Source organism: Mollisia scopiformis (assembly GCF_001500285.1).
Source record: "Mollisia scopiformis unplaced genomic scaffold LY89scaffold_37, whole genome shotgun sequence".
NCBI classification, from domain to species: domain Eukaryota; kingdom Fungi; phylum Ascomycota; class Leotiomycetes; order Helotiales; family Mollisiaceae; genus Mollisia; species Mollisia scopiformis.
The window spans coordinates 460,613-477,696 of NW_017263617.1; the positions used below are offsets into that span (position 1 = coordinate 460,613).

General features: G+C 48.1%; 3 protein-coding genes across 3 annotated transcripts; 1 reads left to right on the forward strand and 2 right to left on the reverse strand.

The window, feature by feature from the left end:
* Window positions 1-1,407: 1,407 nt before the first annotated feature.
* Window positions 1,408-2,609, reverse strand: LY89DRAFT_601706 (phosphoesterase-domain-containing protein; the record flags this gene model as incomplete). Its single annotated transcript, XM_018210210.1, has 5 exons — window positions 1,408-1,610; window positions 1,660-1,770; window positions 1,820-1,950; window positions 2,009-2,291; window positions 2,402-2,609. 5 exons carry the CDS (start codon window positions 2,607-2,609, stop codon window positions 1,408-1,410), a joined length of 936 nt encoding a protein of 311 aa, XP_018061796.1.
* A 641-nt stretch (window positions 2,610-3,250) lies between these two features.
* LY89DRAFT_743062 (uncharacterized protein) lies at window positions 3,251-5,030 on the reverse strand (the record flags this gene model as incomplete). The annotated part of the gene is made up of 5 exons (XM_018220916.1): window positions 3,251-3,581; window positions 3,718-4,090; window positions 4,464-4,495; window positions 4,555-4,666; window positions 4,724-5,030. 5 exons carry the CDS (start codon window positions 5,028-5,030, stop codon window positions 3,251-3,253), a joined length of 1,155 nt encoding a protein of 384 aa, XP_018061797.1.
* Window positions 5,031-6,818: 1,788 nt separating this feature from the next.
* On the forward strand, window positions 6,819-9,798 carry LY89DRAFT_725922 (uncharacterized protein). The gene is made up of 7 exons (XM_018219015.1): window positions 6,819-7,191; window positions 7,254-7,373; window positions 7,540-7,843; window positions 7,904-8,390; window positions 8,589-8,922; window positions 8,987-9,260; window positions 9,490-9,798. The coding sequence occupies exons 1-7, from the start codon at window positions 7,073-7,075 to the stop codon at window positions 9,745-9,747; spliced, it is 1,896 nt and encodes a 631-aa protein (XP_018061798.1). The 5' UTR covers window positions 6,819-7,072; the 3' UTR covers window positions 9,748-9,798.
* Window positions 9,799-17,084: the final 7,286 nt, after the last annotated feature.

Genomic DNA, 17,084 nt, shown 5'->3' on the forward strand with positions numbered 1-17,084 from the left:
GGGAGGGAGAGAATGCCATCGTGTGATGAATGCACTGTACTGGACATTCAACTATGAAATGAGACTCTAACTCTATATAAGTTCAACATTTGACCCGGAAAAGGCTCCGACGACAACGGCCGTTGGAGGATACCGAACGTGTTACTGAGACATCAGATTTCGGTGGGCGTCAGCATCAGGATCTCGAATGGCTCACCGAGACACCGGCAGCCACAACCTCAAACGCTTGAGAAGAAAGGAAAAGGAAGATACTCGCCGAAACTCGTACCCAATCCTCTGGGAAGAAATCACCACCAAAGCCGATCATTCTCCAAGATGCTCACTACCAGATAAACTTTCAATAGTTCGTATGCAATGCAAGAAATGCATAACCTCATCATGAATCCCCGTGACTTGACCCCCCTTTCTAGTTTCGCAAAGTCAACCCCGACAAAGCTTCTGACGAGGTTAAGACGGAACGCTCACCAAAGCCGCAAAGTAGCCTCCTCAACAGCCTCAGACTGCGTAATGCAACAAAAAAAAGTGACAAGTGCCATTGCCTTGTCAAACTGTGAGCAGTAACTCCACTCACCGTTGATCAGCGCTCCGCTCCGTTGATTGCCTCCTTATTTGGGGGCCGTGAGATGGGAGGATGAGATGAGCACGTGGTGGTTTGAACCTTGTCTTGTTTCTTCTCTTCATCTGTTTGTCTTTCTCGAGAAGAAGTTGTCGTCGTTGTCTCCAGTCTGCCACGGAAATCTACTTTTTGTGTTTGAGAGAAAAACTGTGAGGTGAATGAATGCATCATGAGAAACCAGCAAACAAACACATCCCTGTCCATTTTCTTTTGTTGCACTTCGCAGTGGTGTTTGCTCGGAAAGCTGCATCGACTATGGTAAGGTTCCCATTCGTTCGATAAGTAAACTCTTCGAGATCTGCATTGCGTGAACAGGGATGGAGCTTGTACGATGTGAACTCCAGAATAGGAAGTCCTTGAGAAGGATGACTGTGCGTAAGGAAGCTTATTTTCTAGGCAACGAACTTTCTCTCTGACTTCTGGAACCTTTTGCGATGCGATGATGACGTTGAGTTGTGGCTTGTCGTTCGATATTCACAGCCTTGGCACAGCCTGGTCACGAGATAGATGTCTCCGAGGCTGTCCTGTGGCTTAGTTTACGCCTACCTCCTGTAGCAGCCAATTGAAGACGAGTTTGAGAAGGCATCGTATCCGCCTTGACGCTTGAAACTTTGACGAAGCAAGACAGAGGAGCCAGAGGAGCCGGAGGCATGCTGAAGAACAGCCTTCCAATCTCACCCAGCTACACGGCAGACGCAGACATGACGAGAAACTCCCCGAACTCATCAAGTGATGATTATCTCCATTTAAATCCGTTTCCACTCCCTTCCTCTAAGCACGACTCCTCCCCATCAACCAACAAAAAACGATGCAGCCGTTGCATCACCCAGCCCAAGATTTCCCAAATTCCAGTTCTTCTCAACAGTCGCCATCTGCGAATAATGGTTAAACGCCGTATTATTCGTCGTCCCTACCAAAGAAGCCGGGATTGCATCTCCAAGCAATATTGAGTACACTTGGTTATTGCTCGTATAACTTTCCGTTTCATCGAATGCTATTTTCGTCAGCTTTTCATCAATTTCCTTGCTCTCAGTCAGACTCACTCAAAAGGATCAAGGTATTCTGCATGAAATTACTGTTGCTCAACAAGGGAGTCAGGAAACTTCTCGCCCATGCTCCTGCTACGGTGACGGATGTATCGTGGCCATCATTTGCTGCATCTGTTAGTTCTACTCCAAGTGGAATGGAAAAGAGGTAAAATACTCATGTTTGGGGTAATGAACATCCATTGCGGCAACTGATTATTCGCCAAATCAGTCTCGAACATGGTAAAGTTCTTGATCTTGGCAAGACGGTCAAGATTCGAGGTCACGGAGTCGTAACTCATTAATCCACTGATTCCCGTTATTGCTGTGCTTTTCAAAGAAAGGGAAACGAGGGTGGAAAACGTACTTATGTTTCCTAACATAATCATTTGCGCCCGTCTGCTGATTGATATAATTTCCCTCGAAACCAGAGTAAGGCGAGTCCTGCTGGTACTCACTCCAACTTACACCTCCGGCTTCAAGTAGATCCACAATCGTCTGTGAAGAACTGTTGATTCGAGAGAATGAATCACTGCTGATGCCGTGCGTCGAACCACCTACTGCCGCAACGTAGTTCGGTTGTGAAGGGTGTGTGATGGCGAGGTAATTGGTGAGAAGAATTCCTTGAGTGGCTAGGTACGCGAAGTTTGCTGGGTTGAGAGTTAGTAGTTTATTTGAAACATCTTCTCTTTTTCCTGTTGTTCATTCTAATCGCTAGAGAAATGAAGCAGAGAATAAGATTGGGGAAAGAGAGACAAACGATCAGCAGCAGCCATCGAATAATCCGTATTCTCGCACCAAATCGTCACAAATCGATTAAAACTCTTCCCCACCACATCACTAGTCGGACTTTCCGTCAAAGCAGTAGCCCTTGCCTTCGCCACTGCCGCCGTGCCAGTAGACGTATATTGGGTCTGAGCCAACACCCTCGCCACTCCACCAAGGAGGAACAATAATCGAGAATGCATCTTCGAAAAGGTCAGAATGAGAGTGAGAAGAGAAAATCCGAGAGAAAAACGGAGGATATGTACAGCCGAATAGCGCGGGGCGGCTGTTCCCTATTTATGCTTAAATGATCCACGATCTTAACGCCTTCTAGAAGGAAACAAGTTTACTAGCAGTGACATTCCACCTCCAGCACAATACCCATGACCTCCTCATTCCTTGCATCACCTACCCAATCCGTACCTCGCCCACACCTGTATACAAATACTACTGAACATCAAGATGTCGATCATCCAGAAACGTGCTCCTCCATTGGATGGGAAAAGCTCGAGTGCCGCATGCGCTAAAACACAACTCCCGCCTCGGAACTTGGGGTTGAGATTGAGATGCCACCTTCCGGATATGGATCCGTGTTCCGATGCAGGAACACTTGTTTGGCGGGGGTGAACATTTTGAGGATGATTTACCAATGAGGGGTTGGGGTGGAGGCACGAGGATTGTGGGATGAGAATGTAGTTGTTCTTCGATTTGAGGATATTTGAAGGAGGGCTTTTGGAATTGATTTTCCAGTCAACATTATTCTGCTAATCAAATTCTGCCTTAAAATACTTCCCTACTATCTATCCATCACCCCTCACATCCTAGCCTTCATTCGCGCCCGGCCTTAGTACCCGTTGACGTTGCCGTGCTGCTCGTTAACGGAGGATGATGTCGTGGTGGTCCCAACACAATATGCATCGCCGGCAAGAAGACCTTGACAGTCCCCCTTGGCGTTATTGACGGCGGGATTGAGCGTGTAGAAGAGAGAAAGCGAGATTCCGGCTTCAGTGGCGAGATCGGCGCAGAAGAGCCCGGGGGTCTGCAGAACCCATGCATTGCAGTTGGCTGCAATCCCGGTCTGAGTCGGACCCGGGGCGGTGGAAAAGATGATCGTGGTCGTGCCGCTGCTGGTCTTCGTTGCTGCTGCGCTGCTGCTGGTGGGAACGCTTGCCGTGCTTGTGAAGTTGAGGTAACCTATCCCGTGATGTTGCACGAGCCATAAGGTTATGCGGATTGACTGTTCATGGCGGATTTAAAATTTAATATGGGAGACAAGACATGATGACGTGGGATTGAGGTCAATTTACTTACCATCCTAGAATATCTAAACATGCATACTCGGTCGAGCCACAATATCCTGCTGACGAACAACAACTGCCAAACGTCGAGCCTTTGCAAATCAGACCGCCGCTAAACCCGCAGGTTCCGTCCGTGGAAATCGATCCTGCAGTCTGAGTAGGGTGGGCACTCGTGGTTGTAGTGGTTGTAGTTACAGTCGAATCAGTACAGGTACCGCTCTGGCATCCGGTGCCGCAGAATGTGGTTCCATTTCCACAGAATCCAAACTCGGAACAACAGTCTCCAAATTGGGGAGGACACTCGGTCCATTGAATTTGGCTGCCGCAGGTACCATCTGTGGAATATGGAATAGGTGCACCATCGCAAGTGCCCTCTTGGCAAACTCCTGTCTTGACATTAGCGACTGGTCTGGATCAGCGTGAAGTTCTGAAATCTTAAACACAGATGCCGGCGCTGTCGTAGGCTCGTTGCGATCATGCTTAAATCCTGTGGGTAGGCCGGCCTGGGATATCTTTTAAAAATTTCAAAGAAATATAAAAGATAGATGTATACTAGTTTGAGATGGGTCGATGACAACGTTTTAGATCCCGCACGTTGGCTAGAGTGGCTCGTTCTACTCATAGATTTTAAGTACGTCCCGTTTCGTTGGAGGCACTGGTCCGTGTGGGTCCAATGTAAAAGGCTTCCCTTCTATACCGGAGCCAGAAATGAGAACGTAGACAATGGGGATCTATGAGTTCAAGACACGTCAAGCTTACCGAGGCCGCAAAAGATTTCCCCAGTACCACAACTATCGTCGTCAGAAGATGAACGATAATCACAATACTAGATAGAGAATGGGACGCATACAAGCCACCAATTCCACAACAAGCTCCAGCTGAGCTTCCAATACAAGTATTCGTCCAATTCTGCTGCGCACCACACAAACCATTCGTGGACACCGGAATTGGGCTCCCACTTGCTAACCATCCTGTTAGTCAATACTTCTCTTCGTCTCAGCCTCGAGCGTGTCACCTACGGACAGAGAGGCAGTAAGTAGCCCCAGGTTGGAAATTGGCGCAATTCGCACCGATGTTGGGATTTGCACTCTTGAAGTAATCCAAAGTGAGGTTGAATTCAGAGAGCAGAGCGGCGCAGCTGGTCCAGATATCGGTTTGGAGGCTGAGACGACAGGTCCCGTTGCTTGACGACTGTCGTCGGAGTAGTCGAGAGTATTTTTGCAGCAGGCTGCCTGATTCTAACATGCCAAATCCGAGGGACTCCAGGATTGAGTCGGACGCTACGCCGATGGCGAGTAGAGGCAGAACAATGAAAGGGGCGCGCATCTTGATACTTGCAGCACTAGGTAACTACTCGAGGAGAAGAATAGAGGCTGGATTGTAAAGTAGATCTAGAAATACTGGATGCGTGCTCAACATTAGAAAGAATACCCCTGTACCCCAGGCACTACTGTGTGGCAGATCCCATGGCTGACCATCTCTTTAATCCCCTCGGTAATGGATTGGTACATTCTCATTGTGAGCAGTGTACCGGGTAGATTAAGGTGATCCAGGGTCCTGCAGAAGTGGCGGCTTACTTCCCTTCACCGAGGAGTTTATGCGAGACAGAGTTGCATTCAGCACCTCGACAGGCAAGTGACACAGACTTCGTAGACCTACTGCTCTAATGGGTGCACCCCGGAGTCTCAACGTGACGGTTCATTAACTCGTCTGCAACCCTCTCGTACTCTGGTCCCTTTTCTCGAGGGAAAATTCTATCCCTTACTCTCTTGAGTCGTATGATAGCTTTAGAATGCCATCCCATTGGTATATGCATGCAAATAGTTACCTCCCTTGTCTACTTGATTAATTTCTAAAATTCGCCCTGTCAAGTAAGCATTTAGCTGACTCAAACTTAGTATTCTCCTTCCAAATTCGGTGAGACTTCTGAGCTGACCACCATTTCCACTTGGTATAACCCGAGTCTAGTATATTCTGATTTTGGTCAGATATTAAGTCTCCCGTGCCCCGGTTACTATGTTTCAGTGACCTATTCGCGGGTTTTAGGGACAGTCTAGGCTTTTGCAATAAGAGCCCGGCTGTTCTAACAAACGCGAAGGCAGAGAAAATAGGGGTTTTATCCTTTTTTTCCTTCTATATATTTGCGCATTCTCTCGCTTTTAACTTCAGTTCTTTCACTCCTCATGCTAGGGCCCGGGAGCATTGGGAGCACTAGGAGCCCCACGGACACTGCACTGAATGCACGGAATGCACTGAATGTCGGCTACACCGCTGCACTGCTGCACTGCTACACTGTACTGACTACACTGTACTCTGTACTACTGCACTGTACTGACTGTAACGACTGACTGTATGATTACATTGTATTGACTACATTGTACTGAGTATACTGCACTGTTGGACTGCAATCTGTGCTGCTGCATTGTACTGACTGATTGCACTGTTGATTGCACTATTGATTGCACTGTACTGCTGCACTGCGAGTAAGCTCCTTGTCAGCCTGTGAGCAGTAAATAAGGGCTGAGGATTGAGTGCTAAGGACTAAGAGCTAAAGCATAAAACTGAGTGCATTCTCAAAGAGTGGGGAATTAGGCGCAGCTAGTGAGGATGACTTCATTCTGTCCGGGCTGTTATTGAAAAAGCCTAGACTGTCCCTAAAACCCGCGGACCTATTGGAATAATCCGAGTCCGGTATAGCTTGATGCTGGTCAAATATTGAATACACTGTCGAACGTTGCAGTCAAAAGAACGATGAAAATCAGTTATTCAATGATGATTCTGTGTACTCATTGTTCTATTCAGTAGTCGAGAGAATGAAACGTTTTCATCAGCCGACCACGCTATTTCTCTTTGGGAACACTATGCGACATATACCATGCTGCAGGTACTACCCCTCAGTGGCTTATTTGGAATAAGCCGAGTCCGGTATGGCTTGATGCTGGTCAGATATCCCATGCTCCAGGTACTACGTCTCAGTCAAGCAGGACAAGGCTACAGGTCTTGAAGTGGTCGGGTGAGAATTCAGGATAGCTCATAAAGATGCCGAAACTTGGAGAACACTGTTTTCTAGACAGGAGCTATCCTCTGTTGTCAATCTTCAAGTCAATTTTGATTCCGATTATCCACATCGTGCAAAGTTTCAGCAATGAGACTCAAAGGATCTTGGACAATGTCCGTTTTGCGGCTTTTCGTCTTTCTGGGAGCCATAACTTTTGTCTCAGGCCAGCCGCCACCAAACAGACCTCTTCTCATTTATAACTGTGCAAAAATGCCTTCGGTTTGTCGAAATGTCAACCAGAGAAATCCTCTCCAGACTATTCCCGGAAATGCTGCTGCTGGTAATCTTGGACTGCTGATCCCAGGTCAAAATGGAGGACAAAATTTCATCACTCTCACCTTTGATACGAATAACGGTAATAAAAGAGCACGACGAAATGCAGCTTGCCCGTCGAACTAGAAGGCACAAATTCAGAATGCTTGCCCAAAGGTAGACCAGCCACCCACGGTTCCATCCAGCTCATCTTGGAGTAGTCTTACAGCGTACATTAGAATGAGATGGAATCCCAACGGGCTCCTTTTCGGGCAGGCTGGCTACAACGTGATTGCCAATCAGGCTCAGACCGGTCCAAGTGGGATGATGTGGACCTGTGATGAGTGGCCACCTGCTATGTAAGTATCAATAAGTCAATCTTGTAATAGAAACTTATGAGTAACTAGTACCGTGGAAGGTGGCTAAAATGCCTTGACGTACTGTGCACCCCAGAATGGCAGGTGCGGTGGCTCCCAGTTTGGAGGAACATTCTCTGAGAAGGTTCATCGCTCTACCTAATGCTAGAGTCGGGATGCTGATCGTGATATTTCTCCAGGATATCCAAGGCAATATTCATAGCGCTCTGCGAAAGCGTATTACAGACGCCCGAGCAGCCGTGTCACCACCTGCCGGACAGTATCCGTTTTCTTTCCAAACTGCTGGGCAGGACATTGGTGGAGCTCCTAGTGCTGCTGTAGTATGGTTCCAGTTGCTGCAAACTGTGAACTCAGTATACCAAAGAGAAATAGGTCAAACTCTTATGTATGTTGATCTCGTCTATGAAAACGGCTCCGCGGCATCATTCGCTCGGCCACTGACAGAGACTGAGGTACGTACAACTAATCATCTAATCATACCGAAAGCACTTCCTGATCCGAACAAATTGTAGGAGGCGGGACACACCGAGTTCTATAAGCGTGTCAAGCGCGAGACGGAAGCTGTTAAACTGATCAGTAGTGGCAATGCGTCGCAGTTTCCAGTCTTGCCACCTGTTCAGCAAAGATTCGAAACACTTCTGGTGGCCCCTCCTCTTCCCATTATTGCCATCAGAGATATTTTTGTGAAAAGATTGGCACGCCTACCATTTCACTCATATATGAGCGGGATCATGGGTATTTTCCAAGGAGCAATACCCACAACCGCAGTGCCTCAGCCCACAATTTCCAAACCAATTCCCACCAGCTCTGCAGCAGCTCATGGATTGAACTTGACGCGACGCACTGTCGATGATTCCTACCCTCTGACGCATGATCTTCATCGACGTCAGGTAACAACATGCCGTGCTGGCAATCCTTGCTCCGACGGCTCTTGCTGTAGTTCAGGAGGTACTTGCGGTTATGGAATACAAAACTGCGGCACTGGTTGCAGTAGCAATTGTGAGTTCAGCTATAGTGAGTAAAATTCTGGGTCATTAACCAAGAGTAGGTGGCGCGACTGCAAACTGTAGGCGTGATAGTCTGGGTGGAAATGTAACTTGTCCCCTGGACGTGTGTTGCAGTTACTTTGGATATTGTGGTGTATGTCCCCTCCCTCCCCCCCAAATTTTGTGGTTTGTCGACAATCGATTTTAACAGACGTCATCCTTCAGGTTGGAACCGACTTCTGTAGCTCCCCAATCCCTGGTTCACCTTGCCAGGCAAGCTTTGGTTCTTGCTCTCTCGTTACGGCTCCCGCGTGCGGCGGCAGCTCAGCGCTCGGCCGAAACATTGCCTACTATCAGGTTGGGAACAACCATGGACGCGAGTGCCAACGCATCAGTCCAGCGCAGATCAACACAGCGGGTTTGACTCACATATTTCTTGCGTTTGCGAGCATAGACCCGGCAACATTTGCCATCGTCCCTACCGATGCTCGTGATGTGCCTTACTATACTCAGTTCACTGCTCTCAAGACGTCCACACTTCAGACGTGGGTTTCATTCAATAGGCGGCTGGGACTTCAGCGATCCTGGTCCAACGCAATCTACCTTTAGTCAGGTTGTCAGCACAGCTAGCAATCGAGCTGCCTTCATATCGTCTCTAAAGAGCTTTATGCTCCAATACGGGTTCCCGGGTGTAGATATCGATTGGGAGTATCCAGGTGCTCCTGATAGAGACGGTGTTCCCAGTGACACGGAAAACTTTGTTTCGCTCCTCCGGGAAATGCGAGCATCGTTTGGCACAGAGTTCGGTATCAGCGCTGCGCTACGCTACCTGCTTCGTACTGGTACTGTACCTGAGGTGGTTCGACCCGGTGGCAATGGAACCGTTTGTTGATTTCTTCGGCCTGTTAGCTTACGATCTTCACGGTCCCTGGGACAAAACTGTAGTAGACGTTGGTCCTGTCATCGTTGGTCAAACAAACATCCCCGAACTTTTCAACTGGACCCTTCCACTGTGGTACGACAAGGTCGATCCATCCAAGATCAACATGGGCTTGGCTTACTACGGTAGAGGTTATACCGTAGAAAGTGTCGATTGCACAACAGTACAGTAGGGTGCACATGGATTGGTCCTAGCGATCCGGGTCCCTGCATGCACTGCTTACCCAGGCATAATGTCGTTACAAGAAATCGCGAATCTGATTCCCCAGCTGGGCATCACGCCGATGATTCTGGACTCGACTGCCATGATGAAATATCTCGTTTGGAGTAACCAGTGGCTCGGCTACGATGATCTCGAGACGATCGCGATGAAGAAGACAGACATGGGCCAGTTCTCATTGTTTCGGAGGAACAATGACATGGAGTATTGATCTCTTCTCTGGTTCAGGTTCGGGCAATACTCCTAACGGCAACTCCACGTGTAGCACTGGCCCGGGAGGGACAAACGGGCAGAGTGGACAGGGCCGGGCGTTTGTATCAGGCACGTGATTCTTGATACAGCCTGAGTTGAGATAATGCTTGATTATCAAAATGTATTATGATAGCGCCTTGTAGCTCTTCCGCCAGGTTTCTGGCTATGGAACTAATCGGAAGCATCCTTCTTTGGCTAAGATGATTAATTCTGTTGATAAGAACCTGTTCTCAGTACTGTTGAATTGTATTTCCGAGACAAACAGGCTTCGTTGTGAACCAGAGTCCAAAGCACCCGACAACTCACCTGTGTGATTCTATCCGAACTATCCTTCCTCAGCTGGTGCATCTCCGCCTTCGCCTCCCAGCGATATGCTCCGCACTTTTCGGCGTTGAATCTCACGGAGAAAATGCCAGCTACCAAGCTATATATATCCACCCCGCAACCCAAATCTTGCATCATCATCAACCTCGCTGGACGCGAACCTGGCCCTACCTCCTCTGACGCCATGGCAACACGATGCCGCGACAACTACAGTCAGACCTCTCACGTTGGATCCATGACCCGCTTCCCGTCCTCTCTGCCACCGCTTGTCCCTAGCTTAAAGGCTTTTGCCCGTCTCAACTCGAATCTGCAGCGCTTCTGGGTCATTGATGTGCAGCCGCGAGACCCTACGCAACCGCATCAGTGGGCTGCTTTCGTACGCCGCGACGTCTGAACCGACGCCAGTTTCCCTGTACCAGTAGCTAACATTGGCTCTTTTTTCAGTGACGAATGGTTGTCGCGTGTACCAAAGGAGCGATCGAGGGTCGAGGATTGGTTAGTGCCGCTTGCCTTGTTGGAGAGGGTGGCTGAGGATGGTGCTTGGAGCGAGACTGCAACAGGCGTGCGTTTGGCGACACCTACTTTACGAGGCGGTGAGATCGTTCCTAAGGGGCGTATCAGACCGCAGTCCGAGGAAGAGAATGGTGGCACTCATATCTTGTGGCGGAATGAGAAAATGGCTGGTAAGAGAATGCTGCCAGAGGGTCCTGGCCCGTTCATGCAGAATTGGGACATGAATGAGAGGACACCAAGCGGATGGACGAGGGAGAACCATATGGGCTCAAGCATAGTCAGAGTATGAATTTCAATCAACGGGAAGTAAGTTGCTGTTGCTATTGCTGTGACTTTGAAGCCTGAAATCGGCGCAACAAAGAGAGAAGGCCACTTCGGAACCGAACCACCTCACCTTCTATCCAGGAGGTTTTCCAAGCAAAATAACTCTCCTCGTCACTGAGATGCTAACTGTTTGCAGCCATTAAAGACCTGCTCGAGACGAGTCTTCTGGCCATCTTCCTAAGTTTCACAGCCTTCTGATTCCGAGTGTCTGAAAAGCTCCTTGACATTTATTGACCTTACAATGCAAAAGAAAAGAAAATTCATCGTCACTTGCACACAATCATTCGTTGACAATCATCCATTACTGTCTATGGCATGATTGATCTATTTAAGCGCCGCCACTGCTGAGTCGTTTTCCAATCACCGCTGGCAGACCCATATCGGAGGGCTGAACATGTCCTCCTAGACTCCACAACTCGCCATTCGCCCTTGTCCTACATCCACCCCATTCATCCGCTCCTGAAGCCTTCCCCTTTTCCCCTCACTCTGTATGGGTGCCGAATTGACGTTGGATTGCTATTAGACTTCTCCCCATCAACCGGCTCCTCGTTGGTGGCGAGTCCTCTCTTGAGGTTTGAGTAGCGATGGTTTCGATTTGGTGTATCTGAGGTGAAAGTTCCCATCAATTGGTCTCGTTCTGAGCGTGCGGAGTAATCTGCTCTCCGGATATTGGGAACTCGTCAATAACACCATTAAATGTCGAAGAGTCCGTCAACTACTCAAGGAATGTTAGCAAATCTGGAAATTCAATAGAAATTCTCTTGGATGTCAGGGAACTCGTCGATAACATCCTTGAAGGTCGACATCTTTCACTCCTCGTGAGTCGACACTTCCCCTCGCAGCCTGCTCAGCTTCTTCGATACTTGCCCGCGGCAATGTTTTCCCTCTATCGTATGAGGGATGATACCTCTCAGCCTTCTCAACTGCTTCAATACTTGCCCGCGGCAATGTTTTCCTTTTATCGCATGAAGAATGGTACCACATATATTAGATCCGACGTCAATAATGGCTTTAGTATTGCTTTGTTGAAATCCTTAGCCATGCGTTTGCGAACATATTTAACAATATAAACCCAGCGTAAAGTTTAATGGTTACGATTAAATTGATTAATAATTAAGGTGTACTTGTCTTCTTGCGTATTAAAAATCTAAGTAGTGTGGGACGAGACAATATAATCTAATGCATCATCGCTCTCAAAGTCCATACTAACCAACTTAATAATAGTGATACAATCCTTGAATTTGTTAGCAACACGAACCGGGAAATAAGCGCAGACTTTGAAGGTGTTACCTATATGAATCTCACAATGGTATACCTCAACGTTTTTAGCTTCCCTACCAATGATTGGAGGGATGACACGCTTGGAGCATCCCTGGCTATTATGCAAAGACAATTGCTGCTTTGTCAGGTTAATCCGATCTCCTTTATCTCCGACGCCCCCCTGGAGGGATGGTACGTTGGAGGTTATCTCGGAGGTGTCGGTGAATGTAATTGAGGACCTTGCATCGGTTCTTCTCGGCTTCGAGAATCAAGGATACCGATCTTCATGCATCTGCAACATTGAAAGCACTCAACATATTTCTTAGCTCAGAAATGTTTGGCAACGCACTAGTGCCGAAGGGATGCTCGACGATTGCGAAGTTGTCCGACTCATTCTCTTTGCCTCCACTCGTCCGACTCGAGGCTGGAGGAGAGACTTGTTGCGCGAGAGCAATCAAGCTCTCACTTATAGGACAACACACATGCCCCAAATCATCTCCCCCCCCCCCCCCCCCCCCCCCCCCCCCCCCCCCCCCCCCCCCCCCCCCCTTCCTACTTCGCCGAAAAGGCTATAAAGCCCCAACCAACTCCTAAGACTGAAAAGGAAGAATATGTTATGACCCATGGCGATCTCGGACCCCACAACGTCATGATGGATGTGGAAACATTGGAGGTAATCTCTATCATCGACTAAGAGTATAGCGGTTACTTTCCCCCAGAATTTCAGAAATAGTGTCACAGCGCCGGCTGTTACGGATCACCTGAGCCCATCGCCTGAGCCAATCGCCTGTCCTAATCGCCTGTGACAGAGGCCAGGCCGGGAATGGTGGCGTTCCCGAGCTTTAAGCCTAATGGGGCTTAGCTCCTCACCTGACATCCCCTTACTTCTGACATGTATATGTATATAGATCTCTCCTCCTCTCCTTTCTTCTCTCCTTAGCTTTAGATTCTAAATGAATAGCCCGACGTTGCGTCGCCACCTCACACCATCGTCACAGTGCTGTCACAATAACGCCGAATTAAACGTTACGTTAGTTTTCCGTTTTAATAAATAAATAAATATGTTACGACTCTCTCCTTACCCTGGTAAGGTCACGTGGGTTGGTATGGTGAATGAAGTAAGATAAGGCAATGATATTGTAGTTAGGAAAGCTTAATCAAGTTGAGCACAAGGCTCCTACCTAGTGGGCGACAGCCCGTTGTTATATAGAACCTCTATCCTCCAGATTAATGAGCCTCATTAACCCTCAATGAGGATCAATGATCTATCAGGTGACCCGCTATCCTATTTCGGTCCCTCGCCTGCTAGGCCTATGGCCCCCAAGCCCCGTGATTGTGATACTATCCCCTATTCCTCCTAGCGCAGTCCCGTGCGCATAACTAGGGCAAGGGATTATCTTATGGCGAGGCAAGGCCCTCCTTCCTTTCCATTATGCCACGCCTTCTCAAAGAAACCTCAGTTAAAGACAAAGAGAGAAAACGCTACGCCCAACGAATCCTTGACGCGAGTACCGAAATGATCTCCTGCTTAGCCTGCGAACGAGCCGGCAAAAGGTGCCAGGCTCGAGAAGGTATCTCGAGATGCGCCGAGTGCGTTCGTTGAGGCTTCTCACGATGCGACATAGGAGGTCCCATGCCGCAGGACTAGTCCTCTTTGGACAATAATAAGGAAAAACTAGAACGAGAGTTGGACGAGGCTCTTGCGAAACAGCAAGAGATCGCCGCGCGTATCGAGCGTATCCAACAACAACGTAAGTTTCTGAGGAAACGAGAGACCGAGATGCTCCGCTGTGGCCTCGAGTCTCTGGATGAGCTGGATGCTGCCGAAGAAAAGGAACGGTTGGATAAAGAGCGGTTGGAGAGGGATCTGCGGGAACGGCCCGCAATCTCGTCTCCAATTAGCTGGGATCCTAGTATCGACTGGAATGCCCTGGAAGAGTCTTTTCTTCCTGGTCCTAATATCTCCTCCGCTGCTCCCGTCTGGGAAGTCTAGGATACCGGTGGTGAAAGTCAGTCAGGATCTCAGGGCAGTTGAGATTTGACTTTGGCTCCCAAGTGTTTTCTAACTGTAGGTATCCTTCCCACTTAACCAAGTACTTGATCTTTCCTCTAATATACTTGCAATCTAGTATCTGTTCCACCTCATACTCGGCGTTTGGGTTGACTAGGTCGATTTCGACTTGAGGAGCTGGTGGCGCTCCCGGTGGCGCGAGCTCGAGAAGTGATATGTGGAATGTTGGGTATATCCTTATATTCTTAGGCAACTGCAATTCATAATTAATAGGTCCTTTCACTCTTTTGATCTTATATAGCCCAAGCTTCCTGTAGTCGAGTTTGTCGCTTAGCCTCTTAGTTTTGATGTTTTTTCTAATCAAATATACCCTATCCCCCTCTTTTAGCGTAGGCTCCTGGCTACGTCGCTTGTTGTAGTAGTGTGTAGTGCGCTTAGAAACAAACTGTAACTCAGAGGCTAGCTAGGTGTGTAGTTCCTTGATCTTAGAGACACGGATCCTAGCCAGGTTATTATCGATAGCTATAATGCCTGGTTCTCTGTATGCTACGGGTTTATAACCGAAGTTGGCATAGAAAGGTGTTTCTTTCGTAGTCTCTGTGGTTGAACTGTTATACGCGAACTAGGCGAGCGGTAGTAGTGCTACTTAGTTGTCCTGTTGGTAGTTGACGTAGCATCTTAAGTATGCTTCGACTACCTAGTTCATTCTCTTGTTTCCTCCGTTAGTCTACGGATGGAACGCAGTGGTTATTTTCCTCTTAATCCCTAGGGCGGCTGTGAGGGTAGTCTAGAATTTAGAGGTGAAGAGCTTGTTTCGATCTAAGAGTATCTCTTTAGGCAGGCCGTACTAGCTGACTACTTCCCTGAGGAAAGCGTGGGCCAGCTGCTTAGCCGTGCTTGCCTCCTAGTAGGGTACTAGTATCATATACTTCGTGAGTCTTTCTATAATAACTAGGATTGAGTCGTACTTGACTCCTAATACCGGATCTTCAGATAGCGGGAGCTTCGTAATAAAGTCCCACGATATTGATTTCTAGGGGGTGTTTGGTATAGGGACCGTCCCTATTAATCCGTATAGTGCGAGGCGACTTGTCTTGTTCCTAGCACAAGTGTCGCAATCCCTGATAACTTCCTTAACGAGGGCTCTTATTGACGGACACTAGTATTCTCTTAAGAGTCGGAGGAAGGTCCTTCGCTCTCCTTGATGGCTATAGGCTAGTAATCCGTATTGTTCCCTTACGACTTCTTCCCTAACATTTAAGGGGAGGTAAATCTTTCCGTTGTGTGTAAGTAGTCCTCCGGGCGTCTTCTTAAAGTACTGAGAGACGGAACCTGCCATCGGGTCCGTAGTATAGGCCTCCCTGATACGAGCCTCCAGCGGAGTCCCGTCTAGGCGTCCTAGAGAAGCTATCTCCCTGATCGCCGGTACTAAGTCCCCGTTGTCGAGGGTACGAAGCAAGGGTTGCTTATCGTACACTTTATCGCTCTTATATCCAGGTTTCTTGCTAAGGGCATCTGCCCTCGGGTTCTGTGTGCCTGGCACGTGCTTGATCCTTAGATTAAAGCTAGTAAGTTCCTTAGACTATCGTACTAACCTTCGATTGTTAAGGACTTTAGTAGTTGTAAAAGCCCGAAGATTCATATGGTTGGTGTGGATAGTAACTAGGAACTTAGCCCCTTAGAGGTACACTCTTTAGTGCCTAAGTGCCTCTACTATTACTAGAAGCTCTTTCTAGTAAATATCGTAGTTTTGTTCTGCGGGTGATATTTTCTTGGAAAAATACGCGACGGGGTGTAGCTTCCCGTCGTTAGCCTTCTGCAAGTGTATTGCCCCCATAGCCGTGTCTGATGCGTTAGTTTCGACGATACTTTCTTAGTCCTCCCTGTACTACTAGAGTATTGGTTCTTTTGAGAACCTTGACTTGATTTCTCAAAAGGAGGCTTCCGCCTGGGGTGTCTATACAAACGAGATATTCTTCTTAGTGAGTGCCGTAAGCGGTTCCGCGAGCTTAGAGAAGTCTCGGATAAACATCCTATAGAAGTTAGCGAAGCCTAGAAAGGACTAAATATCCTTAACCGTCTGGGGCGACTACTACTCTCTTATCTCTTGTAGTTTGTCTGGGTCGACTAATACCCTTCCTGGCTTAATAACGTACCCTAAGTACTTTGTGCTAGTGACTCCGAAGTCACACTTCTTGAGTTTGAGCCTAGAGTCGACCTTAGAGAGGGCTTCGAGGACTAGGCGTACGTGCCTCTCGTAGTCCTCTCTTTTTTGTGAATACACTAAAATATTATCCAAATAGCAGACCACAAACTTGCTTAGATATTCCCGCAGAATATCGTCGTTCTGCCGTTGGCACGTGGCTGGCGCGTTCGTAAGCCCGAACGGTATGATAGTGTATTCCCATAGGCCAGAAGGCAGTAGAAAAGCTGTCTTCTATTCGTAGCCTTTCTTGATCCTGATTAAGGCAAAAGCTGTGTTCTGATCTAGCTTTGTGTATATGACTGCTAACCCAATTGTATCCCTCAGACTTTAGAGATTAGGCAGGGGATAAACGTCCCTCACCGTAGCGTTATTTAGTCCTTTGTAGTCCACACAAGGCCGTCCCTTTGGATCGTCCTTCTTGTGCGCGATCAGTATATTCGATGCTGTAGGGGACTTGGATTTCCTAATCCACCCCTTTGCTAGCGCTCTCTGCACGTACTCCTCGAGTATACCCAAAGTCTGTGGGTTGTACCGGCGAAGCTTCTAGTAAGGCGGCTGCTTGCCTTCTTTTAGGTTGATCTCGTGATCCCAGGGCTAATGTTTGGGCAGGGCCCTCAAGTCTTTAGGGTCCTCAAATAGCTCAGTGTACTTCCTATAG